The sequence below is a fragment of the Columba livia genome, chromosome 6 (assembly GCF_036013475.1).
Source record: "Columba livia isolate bColLiv1 breed racing homer chromosome 6, bColLiv1.pat.W.v2, whole genome shotgun sequence".
Lineage (NCBI taxonomy): Eukaryota > Metazoa > Chordata > Aves > Columbiformes > Columbidae > Columba > Columba livia.
Window position 1 is genome coordinate 29782982 of NC_088607.1, and position 21019 is coordinate 29804000.

The window sequence follows — 21019 nt, forward strand, 5'->3', positions numbered from 1 at the left end:
CATGTTTCAAAAACTTACCTTGATTTCTTCCAAGTTGCATTTTTTAAATATTTGCTGCTACTCAAAACAGAACATTAAATAGCTAACAATATCAATTTGCACAGCAGTACTTGCCACAAGACTATGGCTGTCTCAGAGGTACAGCCATCAGAATGGCTATCTCAGCTTACTGTGTATATTATTCCTATAAAGATGGCACAAAATGAATGCTTCTGTGCTCCACTAAGAAAATCACAGACTTTATCAGGGAACCTACTGAATTCAAAAAAATATTCAAGTTCCTTGAAGTGGTTGGACTTAAAGGAGAACCCTGTAGCATATGTTCTCCTTCTGCTTAGTTTCAGCAATGACCTACCCTTTGTAGTCATGTTTGTTCAATATGCTACTAGGAGTATAATTTAATTTTTGCAACTCAAGAAATAACTTAATTTGCCCTCAGAGACTGGGAATGTCATTAGTTTTTGTTCCCTTGGTTAGTTAGACCCATTCCAAGTGTTAAAATAACAGTTCTTACAGTAGGTGTAGTAGTGTACTCTGTGGCATTCAGTTCCTCCATGGATATGTCTTCAATATCTACAGGTGTCTGAAAAATGGGCACAAATAAGAAAGAGATAAATGACCTATAGGTACGTCACAATATTTTACATACATAAAATACAAAGTACAGTAAAAAGAAAACTGGCATTAGTGGAGCACTGACTGAAAAGTAGTGATATGCTAAATACAGCCTTGTTTTTTACCTTTCATCGTATGTTTTCATTTGATAGCAAATGGCGACATAACAGAAAGACTGACCAAGTAATTTGGACAGCGAAATACAAATATTACAGAATACACACTTTAAACACAAGACAACATACCATTCAGATGCTAAATTCACTAAAACAGCACCATTGCTTGTCAGAAATGCAACAAATACAGCTGAATAATGAACCAGGGTGGAAATAAAAAGCTGATGACCTTTTACAGCCTGTAAGTCATTACTGATTGTGTTAACTCATAGGTTATCTCCATCTTCTTGGCAGGAGCCTTCATGATTAATTATGGTAAAATGTGCAGATTTGTTAACCTACCAGTTGTCAGACAATTTAGATATTCTGCAGTCTTTTACCTTCTGATATATCCCAGAATCATGGCTCTTCAGTTTAGGTTTGGCTCTTAGGTCACTAGTTTGAGTTGTGTCTTTATCTGTTTCATAGGAAATCTGCCTGCTAGCAAGTCTGGAGAACACACTGAGGGTATCGGTTTCTGTGTCAGTACAGTCCTAAAACGAGTACAGCAAAAACAATCACTTCAGCTTGCTTAGACTTTGTTCCATTTTGCTCCATGAGAATCAGTTTTACCCAGACAGGAATTGTAAAAGAGACAGACACAGTATAAAAGACATTTCACAAAAGTTATGCCATGTATGACTTCATGAAGTCTTTGCTTATAAGAGATACAAACAAAACCATCAAGTCTGTTGAGTCTAAAATTTGCCTTACTCTTTTTTTTTTTTATTTTCGCCTCCACAGGATACACTGCAAATTTTCAAACAAAATAGGGTTTCTTTATTTACTGTTGTTGAAACTTCTCTGATGCACCTTGTAGCTTTGAGGAGAGTATTTCCATAAAATACCCAATGAGGAAGCACAGGCATTTGGAGGAAATAGGGCCAAAGTGGTGTGGTTGGAAGCAGAAATAAATAGAAGGAAATGTCTGGGGACTGCACAATCAGTTCTTTAGAAATATTTTGTTTCATCAAGTAGCCCTGATTTTATAAACTTTGTTCCAATGAATGGGAAAACAGAAAAACAAAAAGACAAAAAATCCCGATCCAAGTAAGTAAAAAAGTTCCTGTTCCTCACTCTGTCATCCTTTTCACTACAATGATGAGGAATCACAGAATTTCACTGAATTCTATAGATCATAATGAAACAATGAAACAGCTGATGGGTTTGTGATGAGCAGCTCATGGCAAACCAGCCTATTTTCTGTTTGGCAGTGCACCTTGCCTTAAAATGGGGGAACATAACAGTGCGATATACTTCCTTAAATTTTTTTCATGCAGCAAGGGTTTTTCATAAGCAATCTCTGTGCTCTGCATGTAGCTTTCATTAGATGAGCATATATAATTGCTTAAAAATACCTAAAGCAATTATTGATATTTTCAATTATTGACACTTTGATAAAATTTCCCCAAAGAAGAAAATTATAATAAGATGTGTAGAAAAACCTGAACATTGATGGAATTGGAGAAACTGGCCTGATAAGTCTTTTACTTCTTAGACAGAATCCTGATTGGTGATGCTATATGACAATTTTATTACATAACAGATTGATTGCTTCTAAGGAGGATCAGGACCTTTTTTCCTGTAACTGTGGGAAAGGATAAGGGCAACACAGAAGCATGGGAAGGAAAAATGAATTTAATTTGGAACAGTGACAATCAAGATTATATTTTCAGAAGCAGCTTTCTAACTCTTGAGAAGGCAATTATTAAGATGAACCTACAGAGTGAAGTGTCTCCAGACTGAAATGTCCCCATGGAAGATTTTTTAGAAGAGCATAACAAAACATCCAGAAGGACAATCTAAACATATGTTTTCCTGCTGAAGCAAATGAAGTTGGACTAGGCCATTTTCCCAGCATTTTTATTTTAATGTGTACTCTGTTTCCCTTTCCTGGCATAGAGTGTATTAGCACTTACAGTCCTATTTGACTGAATTTTAAAATGGAGGCAACTTTATTTTCTGAGGACCTGTTCTGGAGCTTGGCCCCTTTTCATTGGAAAGAACTGTCTGGAAATTGTTTCTTCAGGATTTTCCAAGGTGCAGAATATCTTTGCATGCACAGGAGTAGAAAAAAATGCATATAGTTTATCGGCTTACATTGATGACCAGCCTCAACATTAAATATGTGGCAGGATAGGTACTGCATTTTTGGATTTTGAGTGTATGTCTTGAAATCTTATAGTTTAATTGAGCCCCATATGATGCAAAAAAGCCTGAAATAAATTATAAGTGAGCACTGAAGCAAGTTTCTTTTAAACTTGAGCCCTTACTTCACCTGAACTGCTAATAAGCCAGATATGGTCAAATCAAATAGTTAAGGGAAACATATTCTTGTCAGAAAAACTTGACTCTATCATTGTTCTGAACAAGATCCAGATTTACTCAAGGCTCATAGAAAATTCCAGACTGAAGCATCCCAATTATTTGTAATTTCTTTATTTTGGGTAATTTTCATGCTCCATTCCACTGTTTTACCTTGAGTATTAAGAGTTGCTTTCATAAGCAGAAAGAATTTTTGAATTGTATCATTCCCCTTCCCAGCACTGATAGCATTACAAGAACACACAGTGTTGCTGAAGAAGTCCGTTGTTTTTTAAGAATCAGGATTCACAATCTATGAGATGCAATATAAAATGTTTTGGGTTTTATGAGCCAATTTTAAAACATTCTTCCTGAATGGTGGCTTCTAGTCAGAACAATTTCATTTTGATGGGACCAAGAAGTCAAAAGGTATAGAGTGCAAAGAAATTGAAATATTACTGTTAAAAACAACTGTCAGAATTCAGCACTTGACTGGAACAGACACAATAATTATCCTGACTGTGAAAAAGAATCACTGAGGGAATCATGGCTTTTCATATATTTGGAAATTTGATTTAAAACAACTGCAAAGAACTAACTAATGTGCCTAGTTACTTAGTAATGTAATTTTGGGTTGCAAGAGAAAGCATAGGATAACAAATATTTGCCCTGTTTCCAGTTGCTGTGCAAAACTTCGCTTAGACTGGCAGCAGCAAGCTGCTGAGGTCTTCTGTGAGAATGATTCTGTAATGGATTTACTGATTTGTCTAAATCTGATGATGAATGTTTCCAAATACAGCCCACTTCACTTCCAGAACGCATTATCTGTTTCATTACCAGCTTGCTTTCCCTAGAGAACTGCTTAGTGACCAGCAGTTTCTTTTTTGTGTGTGACAAGCCTCCAAATCTGTGGTCAAACAGGTATGTCCTGGAAGTATGATCAGACTTTCAAGGGTGCTCTGACTCTAAGCTTCCCTTTCCAAATTTCTATTGTTCCATCTTTCTGCTCTTTCTTCAATGTCACAAACCATCAAAAATACAAAGATCTACGTTCTGCTTTTACACGTCAGCCTTCTGTCTTTTATTTCACTTTGTCTCTCTGCTTTCTTTGAAGCCCTTGTAATGAGCACCGTGATGCCTTTCATCTAAAGAATCTACCACTTTGAAGGACTTTATATGAAAATGAATTGCTTTGCAATTAAAAATGGATGTATGGGAATTGTCTCCCTTACTGATTCACTGTTAGGGAGAGAAGACAGTCGCCTTCTTCCTTTCTGCAGCCCACTTATCTGAGAAGACTGGCTGGTTACAGTTGCTCGTCGGGAGGAGGTATAACTGCTGAAAGACCGTGAGTCTTTAGGAGAAACTCTCAGCAGGGATCCAAGGCAAGGAACATATGTTGCAATGGCTCTTCTAATGGATGAGAGGTAGAACCAGTCAGATTTTTTTTCTGTTAGCACAAAAATTCAGTCATCATAAACAATGCATTTATTCAGAGAGGTGAACTAATGCTGCATGGACTGGAAAATTACTGGGTACAAAAAGAGTCTTCCAGACATCCAATGTCTCCTATATAATCACCCTGCAAGATCATTTATTCACAGTGTTCTGCAGAACTCAAATTTATTGCTTGGCAGGAAAGGGCATTAAAGTATAACTCTTCAAACTGAAGTGAGCTATTAAAATGATGTTTTATCTGCTTTCAGCTTAATCAGGGCAAAAATAAAATTCTGTCCCTTTAAACTGAACCTTGCAGAAGTACCACGTAATGAATTATTTTAATCTTCCCTTAAGCAGCTATTCTAGCTTCCACTTGCACATCTGTTTGCCAGCTATCTGTGGAGTTGGATAAAAAGTGCAGTTATATTACAGTATTTCTTTCCTCATATGCAATATAAGGAAATTCTTTTGCCTAGCTTTCATTTTCCTCCCAAGCCTTCCCCGCTCAGATGTTCGTGTTCCCCTCTTATCTATCTAGTTCCCCAGCAGGTCTTTGTAAAGGGTGAAACAGCAACATATTTATGGTTTTGCTGCCATCCCTTAGATCTCACAGCCTGCATCTGAACCTGATATGATAATGAGCCTAGCTGTTACAACTCAGAAGAAATACTATCTGAAAAATTAAAGCTTGAAGAAAGGTGGGGAAGATGCACAAAACAAGGAAGGGAAGAGGTAGCTTGACTTTATGGAATTGCATCTCTCACTGGCCTGGTTAATTTAACAAGCTGCTATTTGCAACACTGACAGATCGATAGTTTAAAACTTTATGGTGTTTTCCTTTGGGGTGGGAAGTTCTCCATCTTTTATCCTGTAATATATAAGTACAGATCAGTATCCATAAACATCTCTTAATTCCCATCTGTACAGTAGTTTGTTCTAAGTACAAGTTCCACTGATATTTATATGGCTTTGAGAAGTTTTTTTTGGGGAAAGCAAGGCTGTCTTGCAGAGGTAAAATGGGCAGATGGAGTGGAACTCAGGTTCTAGTCCTGAAAGTGCCAAGTTACTGTCTGATTTTCTTTGCTATATTAAACATAGCTTTTAAGAGTGAACTTACCTGTATTTGGGGTGAGTGATGGCATAAATTATTGGGTTATGGATGACAGAAGCTTTGGCAATCACGGCTGGTATAGAGTTCATGAACGGTGTTAGGACATGAGAATACCTAGAGTAGTGCAAATGTATAATGTATTATATATTTAATATTGAGTTCTGTGTAGTCTATGCAGTTATACACTGACAACACAATACTTTCTTAGTGCTCCAGAGAGAGTAAAAGGTGGAGTTCTCTATCCAAACAGTGAGAGAACAAATTTTACATCCTTTGACTGTAAAGATCGACACCAACCTAACTGCATTTCTGAGGAACATGATTTTCTTGGGGCTTCTCACAGCAGTTCACTACTATGACTCAGGATGGTGGTAATTCCCATGTTATTTATCTTAGGGACAAAGTCAGCCTTCAATAAGTGAATGTGCATTCATCAGTGTATCTGTTCCAAACTCAGCAGATATACTTGCTGAGTAATGTATTCCTAAATAGGTGTGCAGAATGAGGCATTATAGGGTCAGGTGACTCATAAACCTATTTTCCTATTCAGACTTTGTTTTTTGCCTGATCTGAACTGAGAAGTGAAAGGGAAGTATTTTTCTGAACTAAACAGTGAAGGGAAAGTATTTTCACATGTCATATGTTATGCTCATGTGTTACTGTGACCATGCATATATGCAGGTGATGTGACTCTAAATGAGAAAAGAATTATGATTTATGTATATCTGCCATGCTGCTATCAGCCAATTGGTTTTTGAAGACAGAATGAAGTAACTCATAAGGTCTTGGTCAGAAGAAAGCTCCCTAATACAAGTATTTACTATTTTTGAACTGGCTTATACACATAAGGAATTTCAGCAGCTTGTTGTAACACAAAAAACTGAACAGACTTTTGTAAGTAAAGGAAGAAAAGAGAAACAGCCCGAGTGGATCTTTTTGGGCACCTTATATAGCATTTTGCTGCTAAATAAAGTTCATATGGTTCAAATAACCCAGCATAGAGAATCATCTGCATTCAGAAATCATCAGCACAGTAATGTTATATTGCCAGTAATAACCTTCCTGATTTTTTTTTTTTAAATCAAACTAAGAAAAAAAATCACAGTCAGCATGTGCCTCATTTGTTAACTGTCACTCCTAAATATATGAATGTTTTGGATGCACTTCAGGCATTAAACTTGACAGGTAGCTTTGACTTTCATCTGTCTTCTACAATTTCACACCTTTTGCTTTCACTGAATATTCCTTTGCTGATATATTCATAATTACCCAGCAAAAGCTACCAGAGCAACAATAGAGTATGGTGACCATGAGATGACGTAAAGCAAGATGACAATCAGTGCAATTTTGGCCATCTTCCACTCATTTTTCATCCTCTGATACTGTTTCTGGCATTCTTTATTTCCATGTTTGCATCCAAATGTCTGGATAGACCTAGGGGAAATAAACATACAACAGGGAAAAAAAAAAAAAGGAGGTAGGGAATTGAGCCAATAGCTTCATAAAATGGGGCAACAATTACTTTTATGCTATTTCATGCTAAAAGTCATGCACTTTTAATGTGTGTTAATGTATGTATGTGACAGCTCGTTCACAATTCAATGCACTTTTATTGAGCTAATCAATGGCAAAATTCACATGTGCCTCAGTGAAGAAAATAGTCCTGTACCAGAAGAATTTCCACGTAAATCAGGCATTCAAGCCAATTGAACAATGCAATATTAAATATAGTTAGAGAAGCCTTTACTTCCCTTGATCTGATTTTGCTACCTTCCTCTTGCCCTGTGCTTCTGAGCTCTGGGACTAGATATTCTGACACCTGCAAGACAGATATCTACAGATTACAAATGTAGTGGCAGACATTGGCCTTTAATTTTACAATAGTTTTTGTTTCAGAGACCCGTGATGAAATGTTTTACATATTTTTCACCCTTGTTAAACATGGGTTTTGTAGTTCAATTCCATCTGTTTTTCTGTGGAATAGTTGTTGATACACTGTTGTTACATGTCTCTGATGTCCCCGTAGTATTTCGTTTTGTTGGTTAATTTCTGTAGTCCTTCCTTATCCTTCCGATTTCCGTTGTTGCTACTCATACCCTTCTCCATGTCATTAGACAATATACTGAACAGCTCTGGTTTAAATTCAGGAATGGTTTGCTAAGGAGCACAATTCTTACCATGTTGGCTACTGACAGAATTCTTGTTTAGTTTCCTGTCTTAGTCGTGCAAACAAATTAAAATTGAAAAGCTTCCCGAAGCTTCTGTTAGTCTTTGTTTCAAGAAAAGAAGCTGTCACTTAACCAGAAGGTAAAAACTGAAGACTGCTGGCTACTTACTTGTTGGCCTTCTTGATAGCCTCAAATATAAAGATGTAGCTGTATATGATAGCAATCAAAGGAATGAAAAAGACAAAGCAGAAAAGAAGCATCGTGTAGGCGCGGACTGATGGTGTGAAAGTCATGTAGTCCCATGAACAGGAAGTCAGCAAACCCTCAGGAACATACGCACCTAGAAAAAAAAGGCAGGAGAAGTCATAAGCCATGGATTGCTTCTTATTCTGAGTCCAAGACTTAGAGAAAAATACTCAGAATAACACGGCATTTAGTCCTTTTCTGTTAGAGGGAAAAAGAGTTTAAAAGCATACATGATTCTTCATTTAAAGCACCTCTTTTTTTTTTTTTGCTTTTATTGTGTGGCCCTGTTGTATTTATGTTTAGCAGTCTAAGGCTTCAGATTGGAAAAGTGAATCATTTTGGTTTAGTTCTTAATATTGTTTAAAGCTCAACATAGTCAAATGGCATCTCTCCAAATACTTCAGTGGGTCTTGGATCCAACCTGTATTGTTTTTAAATATCTTCATGTCATGTCATGTCATGTCATGTCAATTTGCCATCTTCCAAAGGAGTGAAATGAAACTGATTGCTCTAGCTACCAGTTTTTTAAGCTTGTGCAGATAATTTACTGTGCAAAGGAGAGAGATTTATTGTGCAGATCAAATTAATTTTGTCAAAGCAAAGTTTGAGTACAAGTGAAAAAACCCCACATACATACATAATATTCTGCCTGACATAAAACATAATCTTCTTAAAGGAACTGTGTCAAACTGTGAAGTAAAGAAATTGTTAACAGCAATAACTTTTTACCTTTGCATTTTACTTTGCATGGTTTACAGTGATATTTTCTGTTGAATTCTTAAACGTATTGCACCAGATATGCTCGTATGCATCTAATTACCATATGAGAGTTAGTACTGTGGATAGTAGTAGAATCTAATTACAAGGTAATAACACCCTTCAAGCAATTATTCCACTTTCTCCTATTAAGAATGTAAGACTATATTGTCATTTTGTCATTCTAACAGCCTCTTGTTCAACTAAAAGTTGCTTCTCCCAGTATTGTAGTTTGCCTGCCTAAACGTGCTTCATGAGGGACCAGAATGACAATAACAAAAATCTGCTGTAATTCTACTCAGAAACTGAGTTGGCTGCAGCATCCTTTGTGAAAATCAAACACTGCTATATTCTCAGCTCAGCTGAGCTGACACATTCTCTTCTGGAATTAGGGAGCACAATAATGAGCAGGAGTTTTGAATGATGAGTTCTTTCTAATACACTGACTGAAACTAGAGGCTCACAGAAAACAAAGAGTAACAGAAACTCCTTTTGTTACAAGTTGCAAGGGTCAAGATGCTATATGTATGTTCCAATTTGCAGGCATAAATTTCACATCTACAGAAGCAAAGTAGTTAGGTAGTTATTACTAAATGCTATCCCTATTGGAAGCCTTAGTGAAGATACCAATGGCTGAATGGAGAATGTGACCAACACCTAGTGAGTGCAATTTGCCCACCTAGAACACAGTCAAGACTCACTGAAGATGTGCTTGCACAAAATACTCAGACTGCATTCCTGTTTTATAAAGAAATTCAGATTGACAGAACTATCTTTCACAGTGCCTTTGGGGAGGAAAAAAGGGATCAGAAAAAAACCAATTCATTTCACTTTCATATTGGCTCAACAGAAGTAGGTGTGCAGATACATCCTTCATAAATTTTGGCCTTGACTTTGTCTACTGTTCTTTATTCAGTAAGTAATGAGCTTAAGGAAAAGTGCCATTGCCATGTGATATGCTGTAATAAACACTGAAATTTTTCCTTTTGACTAGAGATCTTCAGTTTCAATATGTATTTTATCAGTTTTCTTCAAATTGATTTATTCAAGTCTAGTATGAAAGCCATTAATTCAACCCTCTTCTATAACTGTAACTGATCTTTAATCCAGTGCTATGAGGGATAAAAAACTTATTCCATTTCACTTACTCCATCCAAAGAAGGGTGGGAGGCTCCAAGCCAAAGAGTACAGCCAGACTCCTACCAGGATTATTAGGGCCTTCTTCTTAGACGTCACTCCAACAGAAGACAGAGGCTTTGTGATGACAAAATATCTGTCCAAGGCAATCACCATCAAAGTAATCATAGATGTAATGCCAAAAAGAGCTCCGCAGAAGGCATACAGCTCACAGCCTTTCAATGAAGATGACAGAAGTAGCAGTGAAATTAATCTACCCATGCTAATTAATTTCTGGGAGAGTTCAAGTCTGTGTTTCTTGCAAACTAATGTATTTTGGAATTTGTGCAGCAATGGAACTTCAGTTTTCCTGAAGTTGTAATGCTATTTCAAATCTGCTGTCTGTCTTGCTAATGACATTATCCATGGAAATAAACTTCAAAGATTTTGTTTGCTTGAATTGCTGGAGAGACAGGGATACTTAACGTATTTTTGCTCACTGATTTCTGATGTTTCTAGTGGGATCATTTCAACAGTCATTAATATCTTGTTTAACTCCAGTGTTACTGCAGCTCCCTTAGAAACAGCTGTTTTGCTTAACAATGGGCTATAGCTGCTTTGATATTATGGATCCATTTATATCTCAAAGTCAAGTAAATATGCAGACTATGAATATATTAATGAGTGATTTTAATTATTCAAACAACCTAATGACTAAAAGCAGGCATTGGTCATTTTTTAATGGGGTGTTTGTTTTTAATTTTATTCTAATGTACATGCAACTGAATGCTTTGTGGGACTAGAAAAAAAAATTGCTTTTGGTCATCAGAGAACAAAACAGCAACACTGCTTCTCTGAACTGCCTCTCTGTCACTACCCCTTCAAGAGGCAAAGACTAGTCTTCCTCTTACTACAGTTATGTAGGAAGAATGAAAGCAGCTTCATGCCACATTTTCTTACTGCCCAGGAAATGTTCAGTTAATATTTCTGTTGTGAAAACTCACTTTTGCCAGGCTTTCTTGCCTCACTTGCCAGGTGCAAGTCCAAGAAGAGCTTTTAAGCTGGTGTGTTGCAGGGTGGTGCTTCTTTGTCATAGGACTCTGCCAGTCACTAAGTTGTGAGATGACTGGGGAAGAATACTGGCAAGACGACTAGTCCTGTGTCTTACAGTGCTAATGTTGCTTTTGTATCTATCTCATGTCTGTAATTTGCCTCTCCCTGGTGGGAAGGTATTCACTGCACACAGACAAAAATGTTCAAACGTTTGTGTCAACATTGAAACAATGTTGAGAAATGTTCTCCATATTGCAAGTGTACCTGAAGATAAGACAATAGTATGACAGTTTAACTACCACTATGGTAAGAACATACTTTGTGATATCTTAGAAAGAATATATACAAACCTTTCTCACCAAAAATCCAGCGTTTGTGGAGGCTATTGGTGAAAAAAACTGGAGACTGCGTAATAGACATCAGGAAGTCACTAATAGCTAGATTGACGATGAATACGTTGGCTGGAGTCTGAAGGCTCCTGCTCCTGCAAAGATCAGAAGGAAAGTTGCTAAACACTTCTGCACTGTGAATTGTGGCGTTACTCTTTACTGTGAGCTGTGATGGCTTCACAAATATCAACGCAAACTACAGAGCAAGTTGGAGCAGAGTGCTTCTCGGTTCCCTCATGAGAGAACATAAGCAAGGCTCAGTTTTACACTCTTATGCTCCTGTTCACATTAGAGGATTGTTTTGATAACCAGTTCAGTGCTGAGGATAAATCATATTGTTCTTTAAATATCCTGACCCACTGCACTGCATGTCCATGATTAACAGGAAATTAAACTTGCTGTACTCTATGGATTTGCTGGATCTGGGTCATGTTAAGCAGGAGGAGGAGAGCGCATTTTCTACTGCTGATAAGATGAACAGTGACTTCCAAATCCAGGGATTAAACAAACTCACTATGTACCACATTAAGCATTTTGTTTTACATCAGTTCTTCTCTATGACACTCATTTCACTGGCCCAGACACTGACGTTAAAGAGATCAATAGTGAGCCTTCAGTGTATCCTGCCTGTGTATGTTATTCATGCTACTATGGCACAGTGTTTTAAAGGGTACACATAAAACCTCAACTGAGAGCTCCTCAGTTTGGGGCTTAGTGTAACTTTTTCGCTCCTTTCTCAAATTTTCAGTCTTACACACAATTGGAAAATACCAGAATAAATGAAAGTTCTTTGCACTGATCCAGAATCAATCACTAGGACTACTCTCAACTATCTGTCCATTTAGGAGCAAGGCGATATTATTAGGAGATGCTTATGGGCTGCTTGTATTTGTTCAGTAGTCTACAAAGTTACTGAACATATTTCTATTTCAGACAGCTACAGTTTGCCATTACATGAGACTGCTTTGTAGGCATCTGATGTGTTCTCCAAACTTCTGATGTACTTGTTTCCTTGCTGTCAGTATCCCTCTCTGTCTTCATAACATCTTCAAATGAAGACAAACTGTGTCCTTCAGTGCAACTGTCATGACTGGATTTCTTGTGTGGGACCAGCCAAAGAGCTGAGGTGGTGCATCTGCTTCATCCTCACATATCTGGTCCGCATGGCAACACCTTTTCTGTTCTTAAGGCCATGTCATTCACACTTAAGTGTTGGTATCTACTCTTAATGCACATAATGAAACCTGCCATTTAACGCACCATGTAAACATAGTCTTGAAAATCAGACTACCACCCACACTCTAGTGATTTAACTTAACACAGCCAAATTAGCATATAACTTCTGTTATTTTTGTTTATTACATTAGAGCCTAAAGACCAATCATGAAGTAGAAGCTCACTGGCCTGGACATCATGCCAATGCTCTGCCCCAGTGTGACAAAACAGAAACAAGATGAGTGAACAGAAATGGTGAAAATATCACATTTTTGTCAGAGATCCAATTTCCTTCAGATATAAAAGTTGGAATGTGGCTTCAGTTAAAAGGAAATAAGCCAAGTGTTAGAAAATGTGAAAACAAGAGACATGGCCAGTAATGAACAGAAGGAGAAAAGAAACTGAGTAGTAAGCAGCAGGAGAAAGGAAATATCTAAACTAGAGAAGATATGTGGGAAACACCAGTGCAAAACATCCCATCAGACCAGTGCAGAAATAGTTCAGCCAGTAGAAAAAACATCACTGGAAGGTTTCTGCTTTGGCTGCTTTTCTATTGCTTGCCATATCTGAGGGATTCTTTGCAATGTCACTAACAATTTGTCTCTGCTTATGGTTAATGGGAGGAAGTCAGAGGGAGGTGGCAGGTTGCCACTTTTTTCCCCACAGCAATGTCTCTTTACTATGTCTGTGCAGTAGTCTCATGGTACGCCTGTGCTGCATTTGCAGAGCACAGTGAAGGTACTGTTTGTAAATTTGACTATTTAAAAAAAACATCCAAAAGAAAGATACCTGCAGAAAACGTAGATGACCAGGAAATTACCCAGAGTTCCTGTGATCCCCACTAGAAGAATGACTACTCCAATTGTATAATGGGCATGGTCTGGGACATCCACTGTAGGAAAGGCACCAGGAACATCTTGCACCGTCATCTTTTGTGGAATAAAAAGTACATTGTCAGACTTCACTGAAAAAGCTGGCATGTGCTTCTCTAGAAGAGGAAATGGTCAAGAATGCAAAAATACAGCAAGAAAAAAAAAAATCGGAATAGGCTATTTACTTTCAAATAACATTTACTTTTGATCATCTTCAGGAGATAAATATGGCATCAGCAGTACAAAGGCTAAAGGGCAGTTTATATGTTTACTATTGGTTTAGAATTGTGGTGAAAAAAAACAATCTGTTATTTCTGAAAAGAAAGAGAAGAATATAGACGAGTAGAGGAGAAGAAGAGAAGGCAGAAAGGGACCCTTTCCATTGCATCTCACATCAAGTAATGCAGTACTTAAGAGCAAGTAAATTTTCTGTAGTTTTCATTTTGGGAAAGTTTCTGTAGCTGTGATGTGTGATTTCTGTTCTCTGACATCACTGGCTAGACTTACCTAACTACACAGGAATGATTTTCTACAGATAAACATGCATTTGTTCCTTTAGTAGGATGGCTATTTCTTCTCTCCCACTGAATAACACCAAATTGTGACCTGCCCTCAAGACCTTGTTAGCAAAATCCTAACAGCACTGGACGAGAGTCTTTTGGAAACTAAATCAAGGATCAGAAAAACAAAAATGCAAATCCTTTATACCTTGTGCCTGGCTTCCATACCAATTCTGGTTTTGCTCCACACTGAATGAGGGTATTTTGCTCTGTGAAGTATGTGATAAAGCACTTGGTGAAAGCATTTAATCAGCTAATAACTCATAGCAAAATACAGTGGCTAAGTCTGAAGACTACAGCATTTTAAATAGTAATTTAAAAACCTTTTCTAGAGAAGTATCAGAAGCCACAAACACATTTCAGGCCGAGTGATCCCAGATTAGTAATGAGGCAAACAATAGGGTAGCACCCAGGAAGCAGGATGACCTGATATAAATTGAAGAGGAGAAGAGAACAGCTGTCCAAACCATCACTGTTCTGCTGCCTTTTGATATAAGGTCAGGCAAGGAGATGTAACCACTCACCTCTGTACAACTGCTACTGTCCTAAATGTGTCTTGGCATCAGCTCCAACCAGCTAATGGACCCATGAAAAATAGCAAGCCTCATCCTCATTCATCTGCACGGACAGATCCAGTCTCCTCTTCGTAGCCAGGCTTTTCTTATCAAGGGTGGCGCTCTCTCTGGAATGGCATGCCATGGCCATTGCTCAGAGCTCAAGCCTGCAAGCTGCGGCCATGCCATTCCTCAGCTGCTGAGCTATGAGAATCGCACCAGGGCCGGGAAGAGCTCAGGAGATATTGAGTTGTTTGTAGCCCGCCTGCTGTGAAACCTGTCAACTTGTCTGTGGCCTAGGATTGACGGCAAGGGAATTGACTGTACCAAGGTCTGTGCCTGTATCAAGCTTAAATCGTGCTATGGGGCTGGATGTGTTCTTTCCAATCACCAGTGCTGGCAGTTGAGGGCACAGCTGTCATATTCCATCATTCCTTCCCAGGAAAAGGAAGGTTGCTGGTGGGAAAAGAGGAAAGTGCACAGAGGTAGGTATTAAGTTCTCCCTTTTAAGCTACAGTTGTGTTAGTAGTTGTCATTCACTGTTAGAGTGTGACGCAGAAATGCCTTTAATGACATCCCATTTATGAAAGGAAATGGGTATTTTAAGGCATCAGAGGCAGATATTACTTCTGAATGTATTTCTGAGACTGGGCTGAAGTTACTAGAGACAATGCATATTTAAAACCAGTGTGCTGGTACCGAGAGGTGAACCCCAGGAGTGTCTGGAATTCTGGAAGAGATTGTCTTTGCTTGTGTGCTGAAGATCTGCCCACAGCAATCCTCAACAGCTAGAGCATGCTCCCTGGGGTTCTTCATTAGCAGTAATCAAATGCTGGACAGATACTCTGATCTTCGAGAGTTAAAAGGTAGCTCTGGGTGTTATTATAATTGGAGGAAAATGTTTAGGCTGACACACTAACTAAATGACAGTATCGTGACTATTTTTCAGGTTCCTGCAGCAAATAAGCTAGCATCACATCATGAACATCAATGGGCATCTTGCCTAGGTAGAAATAGCTGTGCTTAACATGCTGCCAGTAAAATAACAAAATCCCATACTAAGAGCAAGTAGAGGGGGACAGTCTGAGATAAACCAGTTTTAAATAAATGAAATCAAGTTCTTTGGTTTGGGGTTTCTTTCTTCTCCTTAGCCTTGTGGCTAGAACATTTTTTAATTGCTGTTCTACATAGAGTTAATGATGATTGTTAATGGAATGGGGATTTCTTATGTTTTTCTCTGTAACCATCCGTTTAATCAGAACTTGATCACGGTAACTGAAATGAAGCAACTAAAGGAGCTTGTTTTGGCTACAAAGAACAGATTAAAATGGCTTTAATTTGAATTAAATTTGTGGAGGACTAAGGACAAGGAAAAAATTAAAAGAAATATAAATACACAGAGAAATCACAAGAGAAGAAAGGTTATCTCAGGGTCAGTGGAAGACTTCAAAATTCCTTATTCAGGAATGAAACAAGTTCAGAATCAATAAAAATGTCAGGTGTGAAAAAAATAAAGGAAAAATAGTTATATAGGAGCAGTAATAGGACATAAATAATAATAAATATGTGGGCAAATAAAAGATCTGTGGAAAAGAGGAATAAATTAACATTTTAGTGTCCGTTTCTTGTAGGCCTGAGATTTTTTTACCATGAGGTCCAACTCTGGCTGTTCTCTAAGAGGAAAAAGACAATTATTTTAAAGGTTCATTTTGCTGTTTTGGTTGGAAATGCTGGTCTGATTCAAAGCTTAAGTCAAAGAAAGGTGCTAGTTGACTGACAAGGCGTTAGATCAGGCCTAAGTACTGCAAATTCATCACAGAGTTGCATGCATACAGCTTCCTTAGCAGAAGATGAAAACTCGTGCCAGTTCAGCTCTAGATCTTCTAATGGAATTGTACGCCAAAAGAAAGGACAGGGGAAAAAGATAGTGCTAGAGGAAATCAGGTCAGCAGGTTAGTCAAGAAATGAGGTAATTCCCAAACTTTTACCTGTTCAGTTTCTCCAGCAGATTAGCCTTGTTTAGTCTGTTTTCTGTTGTATAAGTACTTGGTTGGCAAGAGAGAATAGAAATCCCACTGCTGCCATCCCCACTGTAGCAACTGTCCTTTGAGGATACTCTGAACAACTATTTCAGTGGCACTGATAACACATAGCATTGTTGCCATGCATGTTTTTCTGTTCAGCCTTCTTTCTATAAACACCTCAGAATAAAGAAAAATGAACAGGCAAAAGCAGCACTTCATTATTTCTCCCCCATGTGATAAAACACCACAGTTTATTTAATGTAACATGGTTCAAAATATCACCAGATGCACAAAGAAACTGAACTGGAAGCTAAATTTTGGACATTTTCCAGTAGATGGACAGTGGACTACAGCTTTCCTGAGTGAACAAATAGAAGATGCTTGTACCTGAGGCTTTGGACCACTGGGTGCCAGTATATTCACGGGCCTACTGTGCTGTGGGTGGCTTAGACTGGTATTAATTCTGTAGGAAACAATTCTTTGGGAAGCACCAACTTCCTAACAGTCAGTATCAATAACGCACATTTCCCAAGCAAGCAAAGAAAACAGTCATGGAAACTGTGGAAGACATCAAGGTAGTAACTGTAATGTAACAAAATGTCTTCACAGTAAGTACCAAGGGTCAGTTGAAGAACATACTTTCTAACCAAGGATGGCATTTTAGTCAACCTTAAAAGCAAGTTTTATAATATTGTTCAGGTATATATGAAAACTGGTCTTTTTCTAGTCCTGTAAAATAATTTGTGTTTTTAAACTCTAATAGGCATGTCATTTACTATTTATTATTTATTTACACTGTAGTTTTGCGTAAACAAACGAACAATTTTGGTGTGGTAAGGAACTTGGGAAGTGCCACACTGATTCAGACCAGCATTCCTGACAAAACACTAACCTGTCGTTAGGCATGACTGGCTGTTTCACAGAGCTGTGAAACACGAATGATGAACAGTCACGTGGGAATTTCATTTTCAGAATAGACTCTCAGCAGTTGGGTTTTACCCTAAAACAGGGTTGTTATCCCTTTGAAAGGATAATCTTAGTGGAGGATATTTTTATCCTCCATATGCAGGTGTAATCCTTTTCTAAATCCTACTCTATCATTTGCCTCAGTAGAGTTGGTGGCTAGAAGTTATGAAGTTAGAAGCTGCTCTGTATTAGTGTATTTCCTTCCAGCAGGTTTAAGTGTGTCCTTATGGAAACACTAGAATAGAGGGAAACAGGAAGGTTTAATGCACCCTGCCTTCTTAAAATGCTTTTTGTTCTCCCTAAAGGAATGCTTGTCTACTGCCTATGACAAAACAGCTAAACCACAACTGACTCTGTTTTCAGTTACCGTTCAGTAAACTTGACTGAGACTTGCAAACTTGAGTTGCTTTTTGGGACTCTGGAGAAAATGAAATGTCTGATAGATAAATATGTGTAAATCCTTGCTGTTCTGGACTTGTCCGTAGAGGCTGCAGCACAACATGGGGCCTTGTTATTCTATATTTATGGCTTGCTGCCACAGCTGATCACAAAGGAGGCAGAATTCTTTCTAGCGGGCCAATGCGAGGAGCCAGTCAGCTTCTTCAGCAGGAGGGCAGCACACAGTTCCTTCTGTTAAGGCTTTGTACAAGCAGAGAAGGGGTAAAAAATGAATCAGCCACAGGAAGCATCAGTGTAGGGCAGAACTTGTGTTTCTGAATGAAGTTTGTCAAGACGCCGCAAGACACTGGGCTGAAAAGAGCTAAAAGGTAAAGGAATTCCTTTACAGTCAGGACAAAACCATGATTCTGAAATGATTTGCCCAGGTTAGAGGGAAGTCCAGATCAGGATAAAACTCAGGATTATTCGATGCCTGCATCTATTCTGTCTTGGGAATCTGTTTGTTATACACATTTTTCTAAAGAGAAGGTTTTCTAAATAGTTATTTAATAAATGATTAAAAAAAAAACACACCACAAAACAACCAAACCATCTCACCTGTTACTAACTTCTAGTAGAAGACATACCAATTTTGAAAGTCCAAGCCTGACCCCACTGCCCATAACATGAGAAAAATATTTGTTGTCCTTTTTTGCTTATCCACATGCAAAGAACACAGTTCAACTACTATTGGGGATTAAAAAAAAAAAAAAAAAGTCTGTTCTTTTTCAGACAAAGAAAAAAATTATATCGCCTGATTACTGTTCACTTGGAGATGCTGATTATGGAAGTCCTGGTAAAGCTAACAGTGATGTGGCAGGAACAAGGCCATGCATATAAATGCTTGTACTGAATATAAATTTTATTTGATATAGCGCACTCCTCGCATTCTCCTAATGGCAGGAGTATAAAGCAAGGTTAATTTATACTTATAGGGAAAGAAGAAATCCTCGTAAAGTCATTTAGGGATTTGAACAGTCCCATGTTGACTTTGGCAATGTATCAGGTTTCTTTGTTCTTAAATTTCCTACAAATACAGGTAATGAAGCCACTTATTTACACAGTATGACTTACACAACCAATAGCAGTGTTAGGCCTTTTTCATTACAACAAATCATACAGTTTAGAGCATTTATCAGAACAGAAATACTGTAGTTTCCTAGGGTTTCTACGTGCAGTGTTTGTACTGCCTGCCTACAAGGGGCCTCAAACAACTGAGAGCACTTATTTTGCCTCACAGCTCCTTGCTCTGATTTCTGAGGTTGCCTCTGTAGGCACTTGCTCTATGATGACAGGCAGCACAAAGAGGAGTGTAATCCCACCTCAATTACGGTTTCAGGAGGGTGACGCCAACTGCTAAGCCCTCTTTCCAGTAGGCAGCAGGGCTTTCCATAGACGACGTTTGTCCTGTTGAGCAATTTGGATAGCAGATTTTGTATCCTGTCTTCCGGATTTAATTTCAACACAAGCAGCACATTCTGCTTTCAGTCCTGAAACTCTCTTAAACCAATCTTTGCATCAAATTAAAGTGCAAAAGTTTGAAAACACTTTCGCTTGACCTAGGAAGAAGAAACAGACAGCTATTTACCTCTTCTAGCAGATAAGGAAAAAATCTGGTTTTAATTTTCCGCTATAAAACACACTGTCTCTGTAATCCTTTTCCATTTTGCAATGTGCTTTCCAGTTCCTCTTCTCCCTCCCTGCTGTGTTCTGCTATCTATCCTCTTTCATATGTTATCCATCTAATTATTAGTAAGCGCCTCAGTTCAGGACACTTCTCTATTTATTTTCTGTAATACACTGTACACAGTCAGGTTTTATTAAAAAAATAAATAAATAAAAAGACTGCATTTTTACTATGCAAATAATAAAATATTTACCGGTCCTTCATTATAAATTAGGATCCAACTGAAACACTCAATCCAATATCCTGTATGCATAAAAAATTTTGTGAGTGTTTGAAACTTACACACAATTTTTAAGTGTCCACTGTGTTATGTGGGCCATACCAAAACACCTGGTGTGACCACATCAAGATTTTAAGTTGCATTTCAGTTTTTAAAAGCTTAAAAAATTAGCTTGGGTCATTTTTCTATTCTTTACTTTTAAACAGATTTTTGTATAAAGAGCAGGTAAAGAAAACTTCATAGTCCTAAAGTATACTGAGATACACAACCAGAAAGTGGACTTCTGAGCTCCTTTGGTTTGGGCTTGTGGGGTAGGATGGAGAATATTTTCAGCATGCCCAAATAAATTCCATCCTGAAGTGTCATCCTAACAGAGTCTCACCTTCACACTTCTAAGGAAATTTTCATTCTGTTTAGTACTTAACGGCTGAAAAAAGGCTTTGATAGAACTTACCTGGAAAAAATTTCTGAACAGCTCTCATGGATAACTGCAAATAACAACTGTAACATGTACATAAGCATTTCACTGCACTTACAGACTAGGACAGAAATTACAAGTATTTCCATCTTGAATAGTAACATGAGAGCATTGTGTTTGAACTGCTAAACAGCTGTTTAATGCGCAAGAACATGTTGTTTTGATAGTTTGCACCATATTTGGAGTACTGTGCCATTAGACATTCCTCCCTGTCTTCTGCCCATGTAACTGCTGAAAAACAGTTTCTACAGTCCTTTCTGCCGTAAATAAATAGCTAAAGGAATAAGAAAGAAATTTTAAAGATTTCATTAATGTTGTTCATTATTGCATTGCGGCGTTAAATGTGCACATGCTCCTTAAATGTCCATTTACAGTTCTATAAATGCCAGCTTTGCCAGCAGAACTACTTACTACAGCTTTTAGTGACAGAAAAACACTTACTGTCGGGGCTCCAAGAGGCAGGTCCATCAGTGTGTAGGCATTGGCTTCCAAGTCATTCCATGCATTGAAGTACTCCACAATTTTGGTGCTGTTGGGGTCCTCAGAGGGACAAGAGATCCCCCTTAGAATGGGCTGATTATTCAGGTGAACAAAATCTAAACAAAAACAAAGAAAGAAAAGCTCTCTTCTGAATTTAAGTCAGCCAATTTAC

General features: G+C 38.0%; 2 protein-coding genes across 11 annotated transcripts in view; one reads left to right on the plus strand and one right to left on the minus strand.

The window, feature by feature from the left end:
* The window catches only part of WAPL (WAPL cohesin release factor), a 144591-nt gene that overhangs the window by 13501 nt on the left and 110071 nt on the right, over window positions 1-21019 (plus strand). The gene's annotated exons all lie outside the window — the stretch shown is intronic.
* Window positions 1-21019, minus strand: part of OPN4 (opsin 4) — a 44829-nt gene that overhangs the window by 2873 nt on the left and 20937 nt on the right. For 4 of the 9 annotated variants that reach the window (XM_065067769.1, XM_065067767.1, XM_065067768.1 and 1 more), the window contains 10 exons: window positions 20809-20963; window positions 13358-13497; window positions 11315-11448; window positions 9944-10147; window positions 7962-8133; window positions 6895-7059; window positions 5632-5739; window positions 4307-4487; window positions 1112-1264; window positions 515-583 (listed from right to left, as the gene is read on the minus strand). In XM_065067769.1, the coding sequence (XP_064923841.1) occupies window positions 515-583; window positions 1112-1264; window positions 4307-4487; window positions 5632-5739; window positions 6895-7059; window positions 7962-8133; window positions 9944-10147; window positions 11315-11448; window positions 13358-13497; window positions 20809-20963 (1481 nt within the window). Of the gene's footprint in view, window positions 1-514; window positions 584-1111; window positions 1265-4306; window positions 4488-5631; window positions 5740-6894; window positions 7060-7961; window positions 8134-9943; window positions 10148-11314; window positions 11449-13357; window positions 18184-19304; window positions 20776-20808; window positions 20964-21019 lie in introns of those variants that run through there. The other 5 variants (XM_065067771.1, XM_065067775.1, XM_065067774.1 and 2 more) reach the window with 5 other exon arrangements.